The sequence below is a fragment of the Microcaecilia unicolor genome, chromosome 4 (genome assembly GCF_901765095.1).
Source record: "Microcaecilia unicolor chromosome 4, aMicUni1.1, whole genome shotgun sequence".
NCBI classification, from domain to species: Eukaryota; Metazoa; Chordata; class Amphibia; order Gymnophiona; family Siphonopidae; genus Microcaecilia; species Microcaecilia unicolor.
This window is the reverse complement of record NC_044034.1, coordinates 149,532,022-149,554,078: the sequence shown is the minus strand read 5'-3', so window position 1 is coordinate 149,554,078 and position 22,057 is coordinate 149,532,022. Positions and strand designations below refer to the sequence as shown.

Genomic DNA, 22,057 nt, shown 5'->3' with positions numbered 1-22,057 from the left:
TTGCTTGCTTTGTTTTGAGTGTACTAGATGACGGCTACGCAGGGAAATACAGACTACCCTAATTGGATTAAACTTTTTGACGTCATCCCGGCACCAGTTTTCTACAGCCTCTTCGGCCGCTAATTTGGTACCTCCACGCAGTACACCAGATTCCGGATCTAACCTCAATTTCTAACTCCAGTGGTGAGGCGGGGCCAGGCTGGGAACGCCTCTCCCTAGACGGTGCTCAGAGACGATTGGTCGCATGCGCCAATTGCATTGCGAAGAGGGGTGTGGCCTGATCAGGTTTGCTGGCTGCCCGTAACCAGGAAGTAAAGAACGGTTTGCCGTTGCCAGCGCTGAGGTGAGCAGGAAGTGGGCTGCTTGTGGACTAGATTGGACCGGACCGGGGAGGTTGAGACCCAGTAGGATTTTTAGCGGGGAGGGGGTCGCAGTCGGACCAAGCTGTCCCGTTTCTGGTAGAGAATGAACTGTCCGGGATTCCCGCCGTTGGACCCCTCGGGACCGCCGGTCAGTGGTTCGAGTTCGGCTGCGGCCTTCCGCTTGCTCCCCGATGCGTCTCTGAACTGGGCTATTTCTCGATGAAAGGAAAAGGGAATGGGACTTAATATACCGCCTTTCTGTGGGGTTTTTTTTTCCTACATTCAAAGCGGTTTATATTATATACGGTACTTATTTGTACCTGGGCAATGGAGGATCTGAAACCAGTTCCCCAGGATCAAAGTCCGCTGCACTAACCACTGGGCTACTACTCCTCCACTAGTCGGGGGGGGGGGGGGGGAGTTCGTCTGCCCTGTATAGAAATGTGTAATAGTAGTATTCGGAAAGACTTGTCACTGTGGTGTAGGTGTGTGACCCGGCCTGGCCCAGCTCCTCCCCCTCCCCCCGTTATCAGATTTACCCGAGTTTCCTTTAACAAAAGAACTTCCGTAAAATTCTACCGACTGACAAGAGCATGAGATTGTTCAAAGAGTCCTCCTAATTTTATAAACTTGGGTGCACAAAATTGCACCTTGAAGTTACAGAATAGTCTTAGGCATTTAATTTATGCTGTTAAGAACTACTAATTGGTGCTAAGTGTTGTAGTATGTATGGCTTGTAACAGCCCTTAGTTGTTGTTTTACAAGGTGGGGCAAAGTGTGATTAGCATGTATGGCCCCTGGTTAGGTGCTTGACAGTAGTTAGGTGTAAGCATTTAAACCAGCCAGAGTTAATGTAAATGTTTACACCTTAAAGTTAGGTTCATAATTGCAGACCTACACTAATATTCTATAAGTGCAATTATGTGTGCCAATTTAGAATTTCCACATAGCATGCATTAGCCTGGTGCCAAACTGTAGCCAACTTGTAGAGCATTACCCCCAATGTGGATACAGGGAATTTAGGTTTACTTGCACTGGATCCCCACAAATGTGGCAGATTTGTGTCATAGGCAGGTCTCCCCTCCCCCTTTCATAAAACAAATTATGTAAGATACATAATAATAAAACATGTTGCAGTTTATCAATCAATATATTGGTTACCTGTATCATGAGCTGTATTACATTCCAGTATTGAGTTATTCAATCTCACTTCACTGGGCAAGAAGATTATTCATTGTAACCCCATCAGAAACCCCACTTGTTACACAGGTGAACTGTGGGCTGCCAGCCATGCGTCACACACTGCAAGCATACAGTCATTGACAGGAGGCGCTCCTCTGCCAAGCAAAGAAATGGTGGGTTACTCAACTGTCACCACATCAAGGTCCCTCATGGCTGGGTAGCTGCTCAGTTTATAGCCTTATGACTAGGGTGGGATGGTGGAGAAAGTTGCTACCTGCTGAGCCAAAGAGCTAGAGTAGGCTTACAGTGCTCGTAACATAGCTGAGAGGCCAGCCCATCTCTCCCCCGTGGGCCTCCTTGCTTGGCTTCTGTACTATCCCATTTCTGGTTGAGAAACTTAAATTAACAACCAGTTATTTCCAGGTGAAGTAAATATTAACATAATATAATTTTTTTTTAAATGAGGTTTGCTATGCTGCCAATGAGGAGAGAAACAAAAAGATTGTAGTACTTCAACTACTTTTAACAGTAGTTTAACGCACAGATATAAAGGACTAAGGCTCATTTGTTTACGTTTTACTTGTAATTGTATTTGTTGCTTTTCTGTCTGTTATCCATATTTTGGTTGTAGATATTCCTGTATAACCTTTCTAGGATATTGTTGATGGGGAGGCTGAAAATGATTTATAAATAGATATTGTAATTTATGCATGAAAATAAAGAAGTGAGGTTAGCTAAATGAGTTAACCATTCACAGGAACCTCTTCCACCAGAGGTTGCAGTAGGACAGGGTTTCCCAAACTAAGGGTTGTGACCACTAGTGGGGTTGAAAAATCTACATTTGGGGACTTGACCTGAGTGAGCACCTCCCCCACCCCCACCCAGTGACCCACACTGTCCAATGAGCCAGCGTGGGCTCCATGGAAGGCGGAGGATGATGGCAGTGCCAGCTTCGATACTGTACAAGGGCTGAGAGCAGTGGTATGAACAGAAAGATAGGCCTTCTGGGGTTGCCTGCTTTCTGTGGCTGTGATAATAGGGCTACAGCTACTGAACGTTTGATAAACACTCTTGTAGGAGGTGTGTAATACAAGAATTGTTTATTTCTAGTTCATCAGTGTAAGATGCATAGTAGCCATGGACATAAACATGGGCACCATCGACCTCACGGAGTACACTGGCAGGACACTCATCTACGTGAAAGCAAAGGCCAGCTGCCTCAACAAGAAGAGCTTCCTTTCCTGGATGATTATAGTAGCTGGGATATTGTAAAAGCTACACAGTGAGTCTTTCAGAATCGTATTGCTTGACTGCTATGTAGAATGCCTGTTTAGGGGTTAGGCTTGTTAAATTTCATTCACAACAAATGGCGAGTAATGACTGGTAAAGTATCTGTGGTATTTTGTTGTTGTTTAGGAAAGTGAGCCCTTAAATATGTATTACATTGATGTTTCAATCATTCCCTAGTTTCAACCGTTCCCTAGTCCCCCAATTCCAGTCCTCATCTGCTTTCATCTGCATCTCTAGCTACTTCCCTTTCACTCGTTCTCTGCCTCCTGCCTATGACCCCTCTTTCGCATTCCCAAGTTCTTTACTGACACATACCTTTTTACTTCCTCATCTTCGCTTCAAGCACTCCCTGTCCTTTATACCACTTCTATAGTCCTTGTTTTATCCAGAGTTCATCAAACCTATTCAGCCCATGCAACATACCCTCGCCCACCAAGCCCCACTGTCCTCCTAATCCCTGCCAGAGTGTTCCTACCCTTTCCCTATCCCAGAGTCTCCACTCTCCTATTTGTCATGTAATTTCTCGCCAGATTCCATCCAATTTACTTTCATGTTCTTCCTAATTCCCAAGTTTTTGCTCCTCTTCCAATCCCGACTAAGTAGACTGTGATATATTTAAAGGACGTTCCAGTTTCAGATGCTTTTTTTGCTGTTATAATTACATTTAAATGTATGTAAGGGTACAAACTTCTAGATCAGGGATGGGCACCTTCTGTCCTTGAGGGCCACAATCTAGCCAGGTTTTCAAGATTTCCACAATAAATATGCATGAGATTGATTTTCGTGTACTGCTGTATACAGATAGATCTCATACATATTCATTGTGTAAATCTTGAAACTCTGGCTGAGTTGTGGCCATCAAGGACTGTGTTTGCCTACCTCTGCTCTAGATGGTCACTGAATAAAATGACACTTTGGTCAACAGTTGCTTTTGGTGGCCTCCTTCTCCTCCACATCACTTACTCTCTCTGTGGGAGAGAAGAAAGAGAGGACTCCAGACTGGCCTTGTCCTGGCTGTTTGTCACCAGGTTAGACTGACAGGGCTACTGCTGGCCAGCCCGGAGCACAGAGACAATTCGAGGGTGGGGGGAGGGAGTGAAGGGGCTAGCAGTACCTGGCTCAACTGTCTTGCTCCTCAATGGCCCTGTAAACATCAGTCTTTAAAAGCACGTCTCTTCTTTGTTGGAATCCTTAAACTTAAGGGCTGTGGAACATTCAAATGCTTGTCAGAGTTGTATTTCTTTTACAGAGTAAGGCAACATTTTATCTTGGGTATTTGAAGAGCACTGTTCAGTTCCTGGTGGCAGATATATTCACAGTCTTACATGCAATAGGGCCTAATCCACAGCATCATGAGACAGGTTTCTCTGGACATCTGCTCCCTGTCTCTGAACGAAAGAAGAAATGTATTGTGAAGCTGCTTGATCCTTCTGTAGGATTTCATTAGAAGGCACTGCAGGGCATGAACCATTATGATGTGAGGCAGCTGATTCTCACTTCTGCGTCACAGCAAGCCTTAGACATGTCCGGTCATTATAGATTTTGCAGAACAGAAAATGTTGGAAAGCTACACACACAAAAAATCCGAATGTCTTTTTTTTTCTTTGAGGCATGGCATATTGGAGCGATGCAAGGAGCTGGTTGAAGCGGGATATGACGTCAGACAACCTGACAAAGAGAATGTGACTCTTCTGCACTGGGCAGCTATAAACAACAGACAGGAACTTGTAAAGTAAGACATATTCATTACCTTTCTGTTGTGGGTGTCTCCAGTTGTGCCACTTCTGGCACAATCTTGGAGGAGGACCTAGGGGAAATAGAATCAGCCTCATAAATAAACCAAGTATACATTGAGAGCTACTAATGTGCCCTACAGCACTAGCATGTGTTATTAGTAACTAGAGACCTGCAGTAAAATAACGTTAGGAACTCTGGACGATAGCGTGCTCATGGCTGCTTTGCCCTCCAGAAATTGGCCCTTTCATAATAATTTATTATACTCTGAGAAACAGCACCACAAATAGGTTAGTGAATGCTGGCAATGGCAGTATGTAACATCAAAGTAATGAGTTTTATTTCAGAGTGGTTCATATAAATCACATAGCTAAAGTGTTTCCATGATTCATGAGCATTCTGTGAATCGGGAGCACAAAGCCTTGCTTTGTGGCTTCTCTGTAACCCTAAGCAAGTCACTTTGGGGCCCTTTTACTGAAGAATGTCATGCACTAAGGGGTCTTTTACAAAGATTCGCTAGCGTTTTTAACGCACTCTAACCGTGTAGATGCCCATAATATTCCTGTGGGCATCTACATGGTTAGCGCACGCTAAAAATGTTAGAGCATGGTTCTTTGCTGATTGGATTATTGCAATTCTCTGTACCTCAGGCAGTTGAGTGCGTGGTGCAGGGCTTTGCAGTTGGTCCAAAATGTAGCGGCAAGAATTGTTGCTGGGTGTTTCAAAGTTTGAACATATAACACCTGTGCTGAAGCAATTGCACTGGCTTCCTGTGCTTTTTCAAATTCATTATAAAGTACTGATTTTGGTTTATCAAGTGTTATATTTATGGACTTTATTTTAATCTTGCTCGATCTGTTTGTGCATGCTGTCCATGACGGTCGTTGCGATAAGAAAATGTGATGCGCTTTTCTTTAGACACAGTAACAAGAGCTTTTTCAGTTGTGGGGGTTCGGCTATGGAATGCCCTCCCTGGACAACTTCGATTGTGCAGCAATGTGGGTCAGTTTAAGAAATTGTTAAAAACGCACTTGTTTGTGAAAGCCTTTATGTAGGAACAATCTGTGTTTAATCTATTGAGGAAGCAGTATAAGTAGTTGAGTTTGATTGCGATATGTGGAATGTGATTGTTTTTCTTATATATGTTGTTTTTTTCCTGAGTTTTTATTATGTAATTTGTGTAAACCGCCTAGGTTATAGGTGATATATAAATGTTTAAAATAAATAAATAAAAGTTACTGATGATGATGTTTCGAAACCAGAATTGTAGAAGTTCAAACAAGGTTTGGTTTTGGGCTGGTTCTTTTTAACATTTTTGTAAGCAATATTGCTGAAGGACTGTCTGGTATAGTTTGCCTCTTTGCGGATGATACCAACATCTGCAATAGGGCAAACACCTCTGGTGGTGTGGATAATCTGAGGAAGGAATTAGCGAAACTAGAGGAATGGTCTGGAATTTGGCAGCTAAGATTTAATTCTAAATGCAGGGTTATGCATTTGGACTTCAAAACCCCGAAATGGTACAGTTTAGGGGGTGAAGAACTTTTTATGCACAAAAGAGGAGCAGGACGGATGTGATAATATGTGATGATCTTAAGGTGGCCAAACAGGTAGAAAAGGGGACGGCAAAAGCTAGAAAGATGCTTGGATGCATAGGGAGAGGACTGGCCAGTTACAAAAAGGAGGTGACGATGCCCCTGTATAAGACTCTGGTGAGACCTCATTTAGAATATTATGTACAATTCTGGAGACTGCACCTTCAAAAAGTTATAAACAGGATGGAGTTGGTCCAGAGGACAGCTACTTAAATGGTCAGTAGTCTTCATCATCAAGCGTGTGGGGACAGACTTAAAGATCTCAATATGTATACTTTATAAGAAAGACGGGAAGGGGGAGATAGGATAGAGACATTTAAATCCCTGTGCGCATAAATGCACAGGAGGCGGATCTCTTTCAATTGAAAAGAAGTTCTGGAATGAGGGGTCATAGGATGAAGGTGAAAGGGGATAGTCTCAGCAGTAACCTGAGGAAATACTTTTCAATGGGTGGTGAATTTGTGGAACGGCTTCCCGGTGGAAGTGGGGGAGACAAAAACAGTATCTGAACTCAAGAGATCTTGGGACAAGTACATAGGATCTCTAAGGGAGTGATAGGGAGAGTAGATGGCATGGATGGGCAGACTGGATAGGCAATGTGGTCTTTATGTGCCTACATATTTCTATGTTTCTATTCAACTGTACATAACTCTTGTAATATTTGAAAAAGAAGCGCCAAGATTTTAATGTTTGTTTGCAAAAACTTGTTATCCCGCTTAATATACAGCGATCAAAGAGGTTTACAATTCTTAAAATACAACGTATAGTGATAAAAGGTATAGAATAAGAACTCCATTATCAAGATAGGATAGCCTAAATAAAAACTTGCACTCAAGAAACCACTCATCAATCTATCATTTTACATAAAGCATTGTCATGTTATGTAGCCCACGTGTCACGCAGAAGGCTGGCACTTCCTATTAATATGTCCTATTATTATGTTCCACAGTAACATCAAAAGCTTGATGTTTTCCTTGTTGGCACAATTACTTCATGCAGAATCTATTTGCTTTTACCATCTGTTTTCTTAGAAAAGCAAACAGGTTCCTTCTTGCTGTCTGTCTTCATTTTTTTGCTTGCATTACCAGATATTACATTTCCAAAGGGGCAATTGTGGATCAGTTGGGCGGAGATTTAAATTCCACACCTCTTCACTGGGCTATCAGGTAAGGAAATATGTACACTATGAACCATTCTCTGAGGACAGCTGCAGCTTCCTTTGTCTAGAGTGTGGTGGTGGTGGTGGTGGGGGGAGGGGCAACCTTTATACATAGAGGGCCACATGAATATCAGTACTATCCCTAGAGTGCTACAACCGGAAATGCACAGAACTCTGTAGACCGTCTATAATAAAAATTTAAGTAAAAACCATGGAAACAAACTGCTGGAGTGGCTATTCTGAAAATACCTGTGAAGTACAGTATTTAACATTGCCAAAACTCTTGTTTATATTTTCTGTGTACACTTCCAATAGTCTTGCAGGCTGCATAAAATTAAATGATGGGCCCCAGGTTGCACAACCCTGATCTAGAGCAAATTCTGACCATACACAGTGGTGGTAAACACTCGGGAGTCATAAAATGCACAAAGCAAGAATGAAGACCTGCCAGTCTTGACTCCTACCATCCTGATATCCTTCAGATGTCAGTGCTGTACAGCAGCAGAGAGAGGTTCAAGAGCTGCATCCCTGCAAGATGATGATACTTCAGGATGTAATGCTTCCTTTGAGTTCCTGCAGTACATGTTTTGCATTTTGTTTTCCTTTTTTAGGCAAGGACACTTACAGATGGTGATCCTGTTATTGACATATGGAGCGGATCCCACGCTCATTGATGGAGAAGGATACTGCAGTATTCACCTGGCTGTACTTTTTCAGCACATGCCTCTCATAGCCTACTTTTTATCTACAGGCCAGGTATGGTAGATAGACTTGCTTTCAAAATGCTGCTCACCCGGAATTAAGCATCTTTTGCCTCTATTGCCTCTAAAACTAAGGTTTCTAAACCTATCCCGCGGGCCGCAATGAATATACATGAGAGAAATTTGCATATGCCGGGTCTCCAGTGCATGTAGATTTCTCTCATACTTACTCATTGTGGATATCATGAAAAACTGACTGGCTTTGGGGTTCCCAAGACAGGCTTGTTGAGCCTTGCTCCAAAACATTTATTTATATCATTGTATATATTATAAAACTGATCAGTAACCATTCTATGTGGTAAACAACTACACACATAATATAACAACACAATCCAACACACAAACCTACTTAAAATAGTAATAAACTGCTAAATCAGGTCCCAGTATAAAATCAAATTATTTATAATTAACATCACAGAAAAAGCTTCTGCGAAGAGTAGATGTTCACAAGTCACATTCTGAGTGAAGTGCTAAGGCAAGAAATTCTGTAAGTGTGATGCTGCACCGAAAAAACCTATCTCTAATACAGGACAGTTTTACAACACCTGCAGCCAGAGTCTGCAAGAGATGGAGCTCATGCAAATGCCGATAAGCAGTTTAACTGTTCCTTTAGAGGATGAAGTGTTTTATGGAATCTGTCATAGCCTTAAAAAATAAGTAAAGTTTTAAACTTAACACATTGAAGAATGGGGAGCCAGTGTTATGCACAAAGAACCAGAAAAATATTTAATCCATATTGCGCTATCATCCTAGCTGCAGCATGTTGTACCAACTATTTAATTGTTACTAGTACAATTTGTGTATCTTAATTATCTTTTGAAAACTCCTATGCCTTATTTTCTTTAAATCCCTGTTTACATGCAGGAAGTCTATTGAATTAAGTTAATATCCTGTAAATGAAGGTGACCAGCATGGGCATAGTTTGACTTTCATTCGGGGGGGGGGGGGGGGGGGGGGCTGCCAAAGGATGGGGTGGGGCATATTAGCATATTCATTTGCATAACACATTTTTCCTAGTGAATGGATAACTTGTTTCTTAATCCAGGCAAGCTATTTGCATCAAAAAATATTTGCAGAGACCAAACTGTCTTTTTAGTAACAAAGCTTACTTCATTTCTTTTATTGAAATAGAGTAGAAGCTGGGGAGAGGTCAGCCGGAAATACAGCAGGAACCTGTCAAAGTATCTTCACACAGGAACAAGAGCAAGGACATGTTTTCCTCTGAGAATCTTGTATAATAACAGTTCTCTCTTCCCCTAGAGCATAGACTTGCCGGATTTAAACGGGATCACGCCACTCATGCTGTCAGCAAAACAAATCATTGGGTAGGTAGTGCTCATCTTGCTTACAGCTGCTCCCTGTGTCTGTCATCCTTACAATTATGCTTCTCTTTACACCCAGAGAGTCTTTGTGTCCATTTGCTTCTGAGGATTCTTGGCTACAAGTGTTCTTTTTAAATCTCTGTTTAAAGAAGGAGCTTGGAATTTGGTGTTCCAGAAGAGTTGTTCCTGCCACCTTCCAAATCCTAAAAGGAAACTGTCCTGCACTTACTGGAAGATGTATTTATTTTATTTATTTATGACATTTTATATCCCACATTATCCCCAAAACAAGTTTGAGTTCAGTGTGGCTTACAGTTTAGATTAAAAATACAAAGTTTTGAATTTCCACAATAGTGAAGTAGTATGATGAAGTGGCTGAGAGTAACAGATTAGCATATAAACTACAAATAGTGGACATATTGATAGATTTGCAATACAGAAAAGAAACAAGATTATCAACTGGTTATTGTTACATTAACTAATGTGATGAATTCTGGAATGAATTAGCAATTTTCAGAATTGTAAGTAGTTAGGATGAAATCTAATAGATTTTGGGAGAGAGTTCTAACATTTGGTTCCAATATAGGTGAAATCAGCACAAAGTACAGATTTTGTATACCACATTTTTTAAATTTGGTGGATGAAAAATGAGAGGGTCCCTGGCTCCAAGGAAGGCTTTATGTGAAGATATTTCTATTGGTTCATATAATCTGGAGCCAGTCCATGCAAAATATCTGGAATATAAAGGTACATAGCTTGAACGAGATTCTGGCTTTAATGGGGAGCCAATGAGGCATATTTTCAAAGCACTTAGACTTACAAAGTTCCATAGTAGTCTATGGAACTTTGTAAGTCTAAATGCTTTGAAAATGATTCCCAATGTAATCTAATTAATAAAAGAGTGGCTCACTCGAAACAAGGTACTTTAAAAATAAATGAGGATGCTGTCCTCATGATAGAGGGAAAACTAGGGGACTTTCCCTCCCCCCCCCCCCCCCCCCCCCCCATATCCACAGATGATCTGCTGCAGTATTTCTGAAATGTTCTGGAATCATATGTGAATGAAGGGTACAGTATGGGCTTTGATGGAAGATTTTCTTATGGGTACAGGATAAGGGGAAAGGAAGCCTTTTAACTGGGCCCCTTTGATAGGAATTTATTGTTAAAAGGAAGTTATAGTCCTTTATTTTAAAAGCATATCTGCCTTTCAAGTTATGTCCTTTATCATTGTGAAGGGGGGGTGGGGTGCATCTGGGAAACTTGCAGCTATGCAATCGGGAGTTTTAACTCCTGATAAAGATCATAAGAACATGAGCGTTGCCATACTGGGACATACCGAAGGTCCATCAAGCCCAGTATCCTATTTCCAACAGTGGCCAATCCAGGTCACAAGTACCTGGCAAGATCCCCAAAACAGTATAATGCATTTTATGCTGTTTCTCCTAGAAATAAGCAGTGAATTTTCCCAAGTCCATCTTAATAATGGCTTATGGACTTTTCTTTTAGGATATCCAAACCTTTTTTTTAAACCGGCTAAGCTAACTGCTTTTACCACATTCTCTGGCAACAAATTACAGAGTTTAATTACATGTTGAGTGAAGAAATATTTTCTCCAATTTGTTTTAAATGTACTGCTTTGCAGCTTCATTGTGTGCCTCCCATGGCAGACGGATTGAAGCAGAGGTGCCAAACCAAGCACCTCCCCCTCTATATTGGGCAGTAGTGATATGGGGTTAACACAAATTACACAGAAGAAGACAATAGTAAAGCATTCCTGTATACTACCAAGAAAACGTATGGGGAATCGAACTTCAAAGAATGTCATGATGCTGGAAGATGGGACAATTAGGTCAGAAGGCATTCAACAGATACTGAGGAAGAGCTAAGGATTATTTGAAGTACCAGAAGATTTTATGATGTATGCAATCAAAGCTTTGTAACTCTCTGGCTGCTGTGGCTGCCATTATGGTGAAGAAAATCTACAGCTATAAAGGCAGAATTACAATTGGAACCTGAAATGTATGAACTATGAGAGAAGTATTATGCTGGACAAGGATGAAAGTAAAAGAGGCATAAAAAAAACAGCAGCAAGATGGATTGGCTCAATCACAGCGAATATAAATGTGCTTTGAGCAGCCTCCAGAGCCAAATAGAAGATTGAGCATGTGGAGAAAGAAGATAGAACACGTGGAGAAAATCAGTCTGTACAGTCGACATGAGTCTTCCTAGATTTGATGATACTTGATCATCATCCACATTTAAATAGCATACGTGTGTAAATGGCCAGTTCAGAAAGCCACTTTTTTACAGGGGTAAAGGGCCATTTCAGAAAGCTGCTCTCCTACATAAGTATATAGGTATTGCCATACTGGGACAGACTAAAGGTCCATCAAGCCCAGCATCCTGTTTCCAACAGTGGCCAATCCAGGTCACAAATACCTGGCAAGATTACAAAAAAGTACAATACATTTTATGCTGCTTATTCCAGAAATAAGCAGTGGATTTTCCCCAATTCCATTTTAATAATGGTCTATGAACTTTTCCTTTAGGAAGCCGGCCAAACCTTTTTAAAACTCCGCTAAGCTAACCGCCTTTGCCACATTCTCTGGCAGCGCTTTCCAGTGTTGAGTGAAGAAAGATTTTCTCCAATTCATTTTAAATTTACTACTTTGTAGCTTCACTCCATGCCCTCTAGTTCTAATACTTTTGGAAAGTGTCAACTCGTTATTTTATAGACCTCTATCATATCTCCCATCAGCCGCCTTTTCTGCAAGCTGAAGAGTCCTAGCCACTTCAGCCTGGCCTCATAGGGAAGTCATCCCATCCTCTTTATCATTTTTCGTTGCCCTTCTCTGTACCTTTACTAATTCCACTATATCTTTTTTGAGATACAGCAACCAGAATTGAACACAATATTTAAGGTGCGGTTGCACCATGGAGCGATACAAGGGCATTATAGTGTCCTCATTTTTGTTTTCCATTCCTTTCGTAATAATACCTAACATTCTATTTGCTTTCTTAGCCGCCCCAGCACACTGAGCAGAGGGTTTCAACATATCATCAACGACAACGCGAGATCCCTTTCTTGGTCGGTGATTTCTAACGTGGAACCTTGCATTACGTAGCTATAATTCGGGTTCCTCTTTTCCACATGCATCACTTTGCACTTGCTCACATTAAACGTCATCTGCCATTTAGACGCCCTGTGTCGTAAGGTCCTTGTAAGGAGTAAAGGGCCGTTTTAGAAAGCCACTGTTTTAGAGAGGCAAAGGACCATTTCAGAAAACCACTCTTTAACAGGGGTAAAGGGCCATTTTAGAAAGCCGCTGTCTTATAGGAGTAAAGGGACATTTTAGAAAGCCACTGTTTTACAGATGCAAAGGACCATTTTAGAAAGCCGCTCATTAGCAGGGGTAAAGGACCCTTTCAGAAAGCCACTCTTTAATAGGGCTGTAAAGGGCCATTTTAGAAAGCCGCTCTCTTACAAGGAGTAAAGGGCTGTTTTAGCAAGCCACTGTTTTACAGAGGCAAAGGACCATTTTAGAAAGCCGCTCAATAACAGGGGTAAAGGGCTGTTTTAGAAAGCTGCTCTCTTAGTGGGATAAAGGGCCATTTTAGAAAGCCTCTCTCTTGTAGGAGTAGAAGGCGTTTTCAGAAAGCTGCTCTTTACATGTGGATGACCAAGCCATGCATATATTTCAAGGGAGTGTGGTTTGGGTGAGACTTTGCCAGGATAAAAGTTTATATGTATTCTCTGTTTTACACACAGAATATATGTTTATGGAAATTAATTGCCCTATCAGGTTTTACACTAGCACAGCACACATTTACATCAGCACGCATCTTTTAAGAAGTGCTTGTTTCGGCTAGGGCTTTACATAAGGAATTTAAAGGGAGTCATTCTCTTTAGTCCCCATTGTTGTTTCCACCTCAGAATGAAACCAAATTAGAATAGTGGCTAGCAAGTGCAGGTTTGTATAGTGGTTCATCGTTTCAATGTGTTTATTTGTAATATGGCTGCTCCTGCTGCACATGCAGTAAATACACATTGGCAGAGTCTTTTCTAAAATGCTGCTGAACTGGGCACATCCCAACTCAATGTCTCAATTCCACCTCCGCCTTCTATGTAAACTTGGGCTTCCTGTGCGTTTAATGTGGTAGATGGGAAATGGATAACTGCCCATGAGAAATGAAAAACAAGATATGGTTAGTGTTGCTAAACCATGCTATAGTTTTTATATTAAGTAAACTCAACACATGCAGGAAATTCACAGATTATACAGCCTTGTTGAACGAGGTGCTGGATTCATATCTTAGACTTGGCTTTCTCTGTCTTTTGTCTAGACCAGAGCCTACCGGGTTTCTTCTGAAATTCAATCCTTCTCTGAATGCTGTTGACAAACTGCAGAAGAACACAGCTTTGCACTGGGCCATCTTATCAGGAAATGTTAATGCTGTTGACCTGTTGTTGGGTGCTGGGGCTAACTGTGATGTTCAGAATGTCAAGGTAAAAGCAGGACTTCAGTGGTTATGGTACAACATGAAATGTCGCCAATAAAACTGCAGTCAATATATAGTTTGACTTTTGGATTGTGGAGGAGTAGCCTAGTGGTTAGTGCAGTGGACTTTGATCCTGGGGAACTGAGTTCAATTCCCACTGCAGCTCCTTGTGACTCTGGGCAAATCACTTAACCCTCCATTGCCCCTGGTACAAAATAAGTACCTGAATATATGTAAACCGCTTTGAATGTAGTTGCAAAAACCTCAGGCAGTATATCAAGTCCCATTTCCCTTTCCCTTCCCTATATTCACATTTTTTAAATACTGAGAGAGATTTGCATAAGCTGGGTCTCCGATACATGCAGATTTGCCTTCTGTTTACTTATTGGGGGTAATTTCTTACAGGTCACCTAAAGTTAGTTAGGCACCGAGATGAAGCATGCTAACTAAGCATGAATTCTATATTGGAAATTATACACATAATCGCCATTCTAGAATACTTGTGTAAGTTCGCAGTTATGCGCCTGATTTAAGTGTGAGCCCTTACACTGGCTCAATGGCTGATACAAATGCTGTCAACTCAGCATGTAACAGAGTGTTCTGTAAGTGTTAGGTGTGTCCCTGACCTACCCGTGCCCCTCCAGGTCCACATCCCCTTGCAATCGTGTGCTATAGATTTTATGCACTCAGTTTGTAGAATGCCATCTAAGGGCAGTTATGCATATAACTGCAAATTAACAGCAATTATACCAATTAGCTGCTAATTTAACAATTAAGTTACGTGTAACACTATTCTATGACTTATGCATGAAAATGTATACAGTTAGTGGTATTGTGGATATCCTGAAACCTTGACTGGCTGTGGGGTCCCCACAGTGGGTTTAGAAAAACACTTAAGTGACACTGAGCCTGGTGCAGCGAGACCCTACCTTTTTGCAATGGTTTTATTTATTTATTTTTTATTTTTAGTTACATTTGTACCCCGCACTTTCCCACTCATGGCAGGCTCAATGCGGCTTACATATACAGGTACTTATTTGTACCTGGGGCAGTGGAGGGTTAAGTGACTTGCCCAGAGTCACAAGGAGCTGCCTGTGCCTGAAGTGGGAATCAAACTCAGTTCCCCAGGACCAGAGTCCACCACCCTAACCACTAGGCCACTCCTCAGCCCTACACATCCTTGTGCTTGGTATATTGCAGTCTCCTGCCTTCACTAGTGTAACTGCTGAGACTTCCTGTCTCTGTGCTGCCAGAATAACCATTAAAAATGTGCACCTGTCTAAAAAAAACTGCATGTAACTGTTTTCTTGCTTAGGGGGAGACACCTCTCAACCTTGGTCTTCAAACACGGAACCGTCTAATTATTCATATGCTGAGGGAGGAAGAAAAATTGAAACATAGTAGAAGCTTCAGGTTGCTGAAATCATTAGAGAAATATGAGGTATTTTGAAGCAGTTTCAGGCGGGTTCAGGGTATGGATATCTTGAATTGTAGAATGAAAAGAACATAAGGCAGTGTGGCTGGAATTGATCAGGAATTCTCCTGATATGAGTTTAAATCCCCCTCCCCGGCAGGTTGCCGTATTTCCCCTCTGTGAATTGGTTATAATGTCACTGCCTTTTGGGAACTCAGACAGATCAGACACTGAAATCACTGGCCAAATTCTTCCCAGAGATGTACTATTAAGGTATTACAGCAATTTGCATTTATGTACTGTATTCATATGTATTTGCATATACATTTAGTATTTGTTACTAGCTGCATTCTATGGAACTTTAAATGAAGAAAAAGGCCAGAGCTGGGAAGTGTTCAAAGTTATATTAATGATTTGACATTCCAATCTCTAACTGTTATGTATATCTTTCTGATAAAACGGATTCAAGTTTTAAGATGATCCCTCTAATTAAAAAAACTGGTAAGAGAGAGAGAGCAGGGCTGAAGCCTTCCACCAGCTCTTTGATTTATTCCTAAGCCCAAAGAAACCCCACAAGATTTTGAAAGCTCTATCCATTTGAGGATATTGCTACATGTTTTTTGGGAAAGATCACAGCACGAGTCCAGCTTGATTTCTTTCTTGTTCGCCTCTATTTAGTGGTTAGTTACACTATATCATATGGTCTCTTTTAATAAACAGTGTTATCTTTAACAGCTGCCGCTGCTACTGCTTGTGTCCACTGTCGTGATGTGGGCCGTGGGATACATTGCAGATATGAATTCAGATTCCTGGCTTTTAAAAGGAAGTCTGCTAGCCATAATGATTTTAGGAATCCAGTTTTTCATAAGGTAGGTATATTGCCATAAAGTCTGCATTTTAAACTGACTTGTACCTTCCTTTTGCATGTCTTTTCTAGATTATGAATTAAAATATGGTATCACTTGTGTGCACTGCTTTTAATGTCATTGTACACACTTGCATTCAAATCTCTGTGCAGTCTGCCTTATCACAGTGACACTCTATTACTTTGGGGGTAATAATAAACCTGCAGTGGATAGTGATTTTTTAAACACTGGCCGCCACAGGTTTCTCTACATAGTAGCATAGTAGTTGACGGCAGATAAAGACCTGGTATGATCCATCTAGTCTGCTCAACAAGAAAAACTCATGGCGTAAGGTATGATGCGATATACCCAGATTTTCAGTGCTGGGCTATACCCAAATACTGGCATTGATTGGTCTCAGCAGCTGTCAAAGCTGAATATCCAGTCGTACCTAAATGAATAGCCAGGCAGATTAGGACAGCTGTTGTGATGACCTAAATTGCTTGGATAGTTATACTTCTGTCTCCGCCACGTCCTGGATTGTGCTGAGAAGATGTTCAGTGGCACTGTCTGGGTAAATGCTGCTAAAAATCTGGCGATGACCCACTGAGCGGGACTTCTGCGTAGGAGCCTCTTCTCCCTGAAAATTAGCAGTGGGTTAAGTGATACTCATAAATACTTTTTCTTTATTTCATTTTCTGAACAATGTACATTCAACGGAACTTTGTAGAATATCATTAATGAGAAACATTTGGGTTTTATTTTCTTTTTCTTTCAGATATTTTGTAAGCCAGAAAGGTCAAAGATGTGTCCCGACAGTGTTTTTTATCAGTTCGGTGTTCTGGGCATTCATAACCTGGTTTGTCTGGTTGTTACCAGATATCCTTTATACATGAATCCAGCGGCTAGTTTGTAGCACAGATAAGTCTTTTTTACTTTCTACTGGGGAATGAATGATGGGAGCTTTTCACAGGGATTCTTGCTGAAGTTTACATTTTTCCTGTTGAATTGGTCTGATTTCACCATTGCTACCAAAAAATCTATTCTGTTTAAGGGCGATATTGGTGGTTCCAGGGGGAGTGAAACAGTGTATAGGGTATTGTACACAAAAGGGTTTACGTTAAGACTGTGTATTCTTTCCATCCTGTTCGGTTAGTTCTAAATCACTTTTTCATGAGGACGTTGCAGTAGTACAACAGAGTCTCATTTTAACTGAAATCTGGCTGATTTTGCCTTGCTACTCAAGTTTCTTGGACAAAATCAAAATAAGTGAATTAGCTGAAAACATCTCTTGAATCTTTTTGTTATCAGTTTGCAGGAAACCGCATGGATTAGGCATCCTTCATTTCCATTAATATGCAAAGGTTGGGATCAGCAATGGACTCGAAAATGGAAGTCCTGCTTAGTGGTATCAAAATGCAAAATATGTTCTTTTCTTTCACTGTGGCGAGATTTATCTCATGGGCTGAGATATAAAAATAAATGAGCCAAGCAAGCTTCAGCAGAACCAAAGGACAGCTGGCACATGAGCTGGAAACCATCATACGTTTTCATTTGTAAAGGATCTGTTATAGCAGATTTTGGGCCTGATAAATACAGGTTTTCCCATTTTGTGTCTTTGGAGAAAAAACTTAGTACAGAAATTACTATGAAGGCTCAAGTTTCCATTGTTCCAAAGGGGCTTGACATCAAGTGGGAGGAGTGCATCCTGGAACATTTAGTCAGTGCCCCGTTTGGGTACAGAAGCTGTCTAATCTCTGTGGACAGATGCTCCGTACAGAGTAGACGGGATGAAGAAGCAGTTGACATTCCCAAGGGAACATTGGAAAGGACCATAGCATGCAGAGTGTGTCCGAGTACCTGATTACATCTAATTAGCCATTGGTTCTGAGTGTAGGTTTCATTATAATGCAGGAAGATTAATTATGCTGTGACCACATCTCTCCTCTCTGTATCTTTTCCATTCCTTGCTGCTGGGATCCTTCTGGTCCTGGCTTGTGCTGTGTTGTGGATATTTTCCCATGCTGCTTCTCCTGTTTTATGCCTCTTATTTCACATATTATTTACCAGAAAAGGCACAAGTAAATTCAAAACCAACTAGGTAAGACTAAAAGCAAATACCAAAGGGAAGGAAAATAGTATAACAAGATCTTACACCACATCAAGAGGAGAAGCCAAGGAGAAATTCACATAAAATATCACAAATAAAGAACGAAGAGGTGCTTTTACAAAAGCGTGCTGAAAAATGGTTTGCGGTAGTGTAGACGCAGGTTTGGGTGCACGCTGATCCATTTTTTAGTGTGCCTGTAAAAATGGCCTCTTTTTCTTTTTTTTTTTTGCTGATAATGAATGTGCAGCAAAATCAAAATTGCTGTGCGTCCATTTTGGGTCTCAGACCTTACCACCAGCCATTGACCTAGTGGTAAAGAATCTGGGCGGTAATGACCTACGTGTGTCAAATGTGTTCGCCAGGAAATAAAAAAGTATTTTTCAGACACGTGTAGTGGACGTGCGCCAAAATTGAAATCACTGCAAGGGCCACGCGGTAACTGGGCGGTAACTCAAATTTGGCATGCATAGGCGCTTATGCGGCTTAGTAAAAGGGCCCCTAAATTTGCAGGAAAAGGACCCCCCCCCCCCCCCTGAATCTGTCATCCAACCGATGTTACATTTGAATCTGGACTAAAGCTACAGTAGATGCCATCATCCCCTTCCGAGCTTAAGATTTAGCCAACAAGAAATTTTCAAGATGGGAGAGGAGACAGAGTTGTGCCTGTACCCCTTAAAGAAAATCAAATACTTAACAAGGAACCTACAAGAAGAAAGATGCCCCCAGGTCTGACACCTTAGGCCGATGCTGGATAAAATTCCTTTGCTCGGTTTCCCTGGAGACATCAGAGAGTCACAAAACATCTTTCTTTTCTGTAGAAAAATAATATACTTTTTAAAACCAATACATTATCTTATTCTTTGGAAAAATTAACCAAAAGGGTAGCTTGAGGGTAGATGGCATACAACAGATGATTCAAAAAATGCAGTCAGATCAAGACTGTTGAGTAATGCAATCTCCTTGGAGCCCTTCCATATCTCATCCACAGAGGAGCAAGCAAGAGAGACACTCTAAAAGTTTACTGAGAGCATTATCTTCAAAAGGCAGATGCAAGATCTCAAGACATTACATTTTTCAAAAGCTGAAATGCTGAAAGCAGTCCTGGATTTAGGAAAATTCAAAAACTATTCTAAATCTATTCTCAATCATCTCTAATTGACTATGCATTATAAGGCTATTTTTTAATATGGCAACACTAGTAGATTACAAAGTCCCGAGCAGAGTCTTAACTTTGCAGAGAGAAGTTCCAAAATTATCCAGTTTTATATCAATTCCCTCCAGCTTTGCCACCTGTTCCTTAGAAAATATTACCAAACAAGAAATAAATCGTTAACCAGAGATTCTCTCTGAGAGAGACACCTCCAAATATCATTCAGAGAAGCACTCTGCACCCGAAAAGTGGACTTGCTCACCATGACTTCCCCCTTCTCCTACCATTAGGGTAATCCTAGGAAGAGGAACTCAAGTGGGTGGAGAGTCTTGAGGAGTAGACTGAGAGGGACGAATTTAAAGGTCATAATATGGGAAAACAAAACTTCCGAGTCAGGGGATTCTGAACTTTTTACACTCAGGTGGAGGAGGAGAAGTTCCAGTTATGGAATTCATGGAGGTCCCTGAAGCCTGAGAAGACATCTGCAACTGCTTTTCATTGTTTGCCTGAGTCCCACTCCCTTATTACACCTGTATTAGAGACTGACAGGCAATTTGTTGTTCTTCCATCAAATAGAATCATCTGCTCTTTGATAATCCTCAGGGACACCAAAGGGGCATTCCACTCTGGGCATGCACATACCTGTGGCTACCCAAAGCAGCAAAACTGACCTTAAAAGTACATAGAGTGCTGGAGGATGATGTCAGCTGAGGGTGGTCCTACTTCGGATTGTCCAACCTTTCAATGGAAAACCCTCCAGGGCCTGATGACTAAGGGCTTCCCTTAGGTGTGGCTTGTGACAGGCTTCCACCACAAATGCCAGCTTGCTCCCTTGTCTTGTAGGTCTCCGAGATACAGCTTTTCTTTGCATCCAAAGTACAAAGCTGAAAGGGAAAGTGAAAGAGAGTTGGATGATTGGGGAGGGGGGGGGGTGCAATGTGTGGACAGGCTAGGGGCCTGAAAGTTAAGTGGGGAGGGGGAAGGTTGACAGTTCACCTAGAGCAGGATTTCTTAACCAGTGGTGCCCACACCCCCAAGGGGTGTGGGAAGAAGTCAGACAGAATGCAGAGAAGAGTCTTGAAATCTGAGGCAATTTTGTGAAACTTTGTAGACAGCGTGAAAGCCATTATTAGGACAGTTTTCAAAGGAATTTGCCCAGAATAGAAACAGACTGAATGCATGTGATGATACACGTGTTACACTTTTGAAAACTGAACCACACTTTTGAGCAATGGGTGAGGGTAAGCAGCAACAGCACTCTCACTAATGGCAGTGAAACTTAAGTGGGGGGGGGGGGGGGGTTGGTTTTTTTTTTTTTTTTTTTACTACATTTTCACACTTCTCCAGGTTGCATAATCGTAGCTTTAAGTGTGACTTCTTTGGTAATATAACTGTAGTTCTGTACTTTTAGCGCCATATTAGCACTATTAGTGGCTAACAGCGACATGTAACTGACAGTAGTCACTAGTGGACACATGGTTTAGAAAGAGGGTGTGAGGGTTTTATTGATCAGTTAAAGGGATGCAGGAACCAAAAAAGCTTAAGAACTGTTTGAATTTGACCTTGTTTGTGCTTTTTATTAAGTATGTGGGGGGTTTTTTGTATTTCTGCCTTGGATAAAGGCGGTTTATAAATAAATATTCTAATTATAGGGTACCCAATAATCTTGCACCAGCCCTGTGGATATGTATTTGTAACGCTACAGGTAAATCCCTGTGTGGTGTAAAGACAATGGGCCCAAATTTTACTAAACCTTTTTTCCTTTCTCTAGTATGGTTTATTTTAAAAACAGCTTTCCTTAACCTGATTGATCACATCTGGGAGCCTTGGTGTTTCAGGTTCCTTTGATCCTCAGCACTGTAGGTCTTATCTACAATTTCTACCAAACCTGGCGAACAGATCCGGGATACATTAAAACTTCTGAAGAAGAGAGGAAGCAGGTAACACCTTTGATTCTGGTGACCTTGGATGTACCTGGTGAATGTGGTGTGGCCTTTAGGGTCAGATGAACCAAACATTTTTTCCCGCAGATACAAAATGGTAAAAGCTTATTGCCAGAGAGAAGGGCTTTGTAAATCTGACTCAAAATGTGTTAGTTCACAGGGCAAATGTTTTTGGCTTGGACATTTTTTTGGTTGATTTCACACAACACACATTTTTAAAAATATTAATAGAACTAAAAAATATTAATAGAACTAAAAAATGAACTTGCGGAGCTACTGTTAGAAATATGCAATCTGTCCCTAAAATCGAGTGTAATACCGGAAGACTGGAGGGTAGCCAATGTTACTCCGATTTTTAAGAAAGGTTCCAGAGGAGATCCGGGAAATTATAGACCGGTGAGTCTGACGTCGGTGCCGGGCAAGATGGTGGAGGCTATTATTAAGAATAAAATTGCAGAGCATATACAAAAACATGGACTGATGAGACAAAGTCAGCACGGATTTAGTGAAGGGAAGTCTTGCCTCACCAATCTAATGCATTTTTTTGAGGGGGTAAGCAAACATGTGGACAATGGGGAGCCGGTTGATATTGTATATCTGGATTTTCAGAAGGCGTTTGACAAAGTGCCGCACGAAAGACTCCTGAAGAAATTGCAGAGTCATGGAATCGGAGGTAGGGTATTATGGATT

General features: G+C 41.3%; 1 protein-coding gene across 5 annotated transcripts in view; it reads left to right on the top strand.

Moving 5' to 3' along the window:
- The first annotated feature begins 274 nt into the window (after positions 1 to 274).
- ZDHHC13 (zinc finger DHHC-type containing 13) overlaps positions 275 to 22,057 on the top strand; it is a 45,577-nt gene continuing 23,794 nt past the window's right edge. The window contains exons 1-12 of one of the 5 annotated variants that reach the window (XM_030200725.1): positions 308 to 343; positions 1,632 to 1,717; positions 2,655 to 2,826; positions 4,444 to 4,566; positions 7,252 to 7,329; positions 7,934 to 8,078; positions 9,344 to 9,408; positions 13,750 to 13,912; positions 15,221 to 15,346; positions 16,055 to 16,188; positions 16,943 to 17,043; positions 21,240 to 21,364. In XM_030200725.1, the coding sequence (XP_030056585.1) occupies positions 2,669 to 2,826; positions 4,444 to 4,566; positions 7,252 to 7,329; positions 7,934 to 8,078; positions 9,344 to 9,408; positions 13,750 to 13,912; positions 15,221 to 15,346; positions 16,055 to 16,188; positions 16,943 to 17,043; positions 21,240 to 21,364 (1,218 nt within the window). In that variant the 5' untranslated portion in view covers positions 308 to 343; positions 1,632 to 1,717; positions 2,655 to 2,668. Of the gene's footprint in view, positions 344 to 447; positions 511 to 923; positions 930 to 1,631; positions 1,718 to 2,654; positions 2,827 to 4,443; positions 4,567 to 7,251; positions 7,330 to 7,933; positions 8,079 to 9,343; positions 9,409 to 13,749; positions 13,913 to 15,220; positions 15,347 to 16,054; positions 16,189 to 16,942; positions 17,044 to 21,239; positions 21,365 to 22,057 lie in introns of those variants that run through there. The other 4 variants (XM_030200727.1, XM_030200724.1, XM_030200728.1 and 1 more) reach the window with 4 other exon arrangements.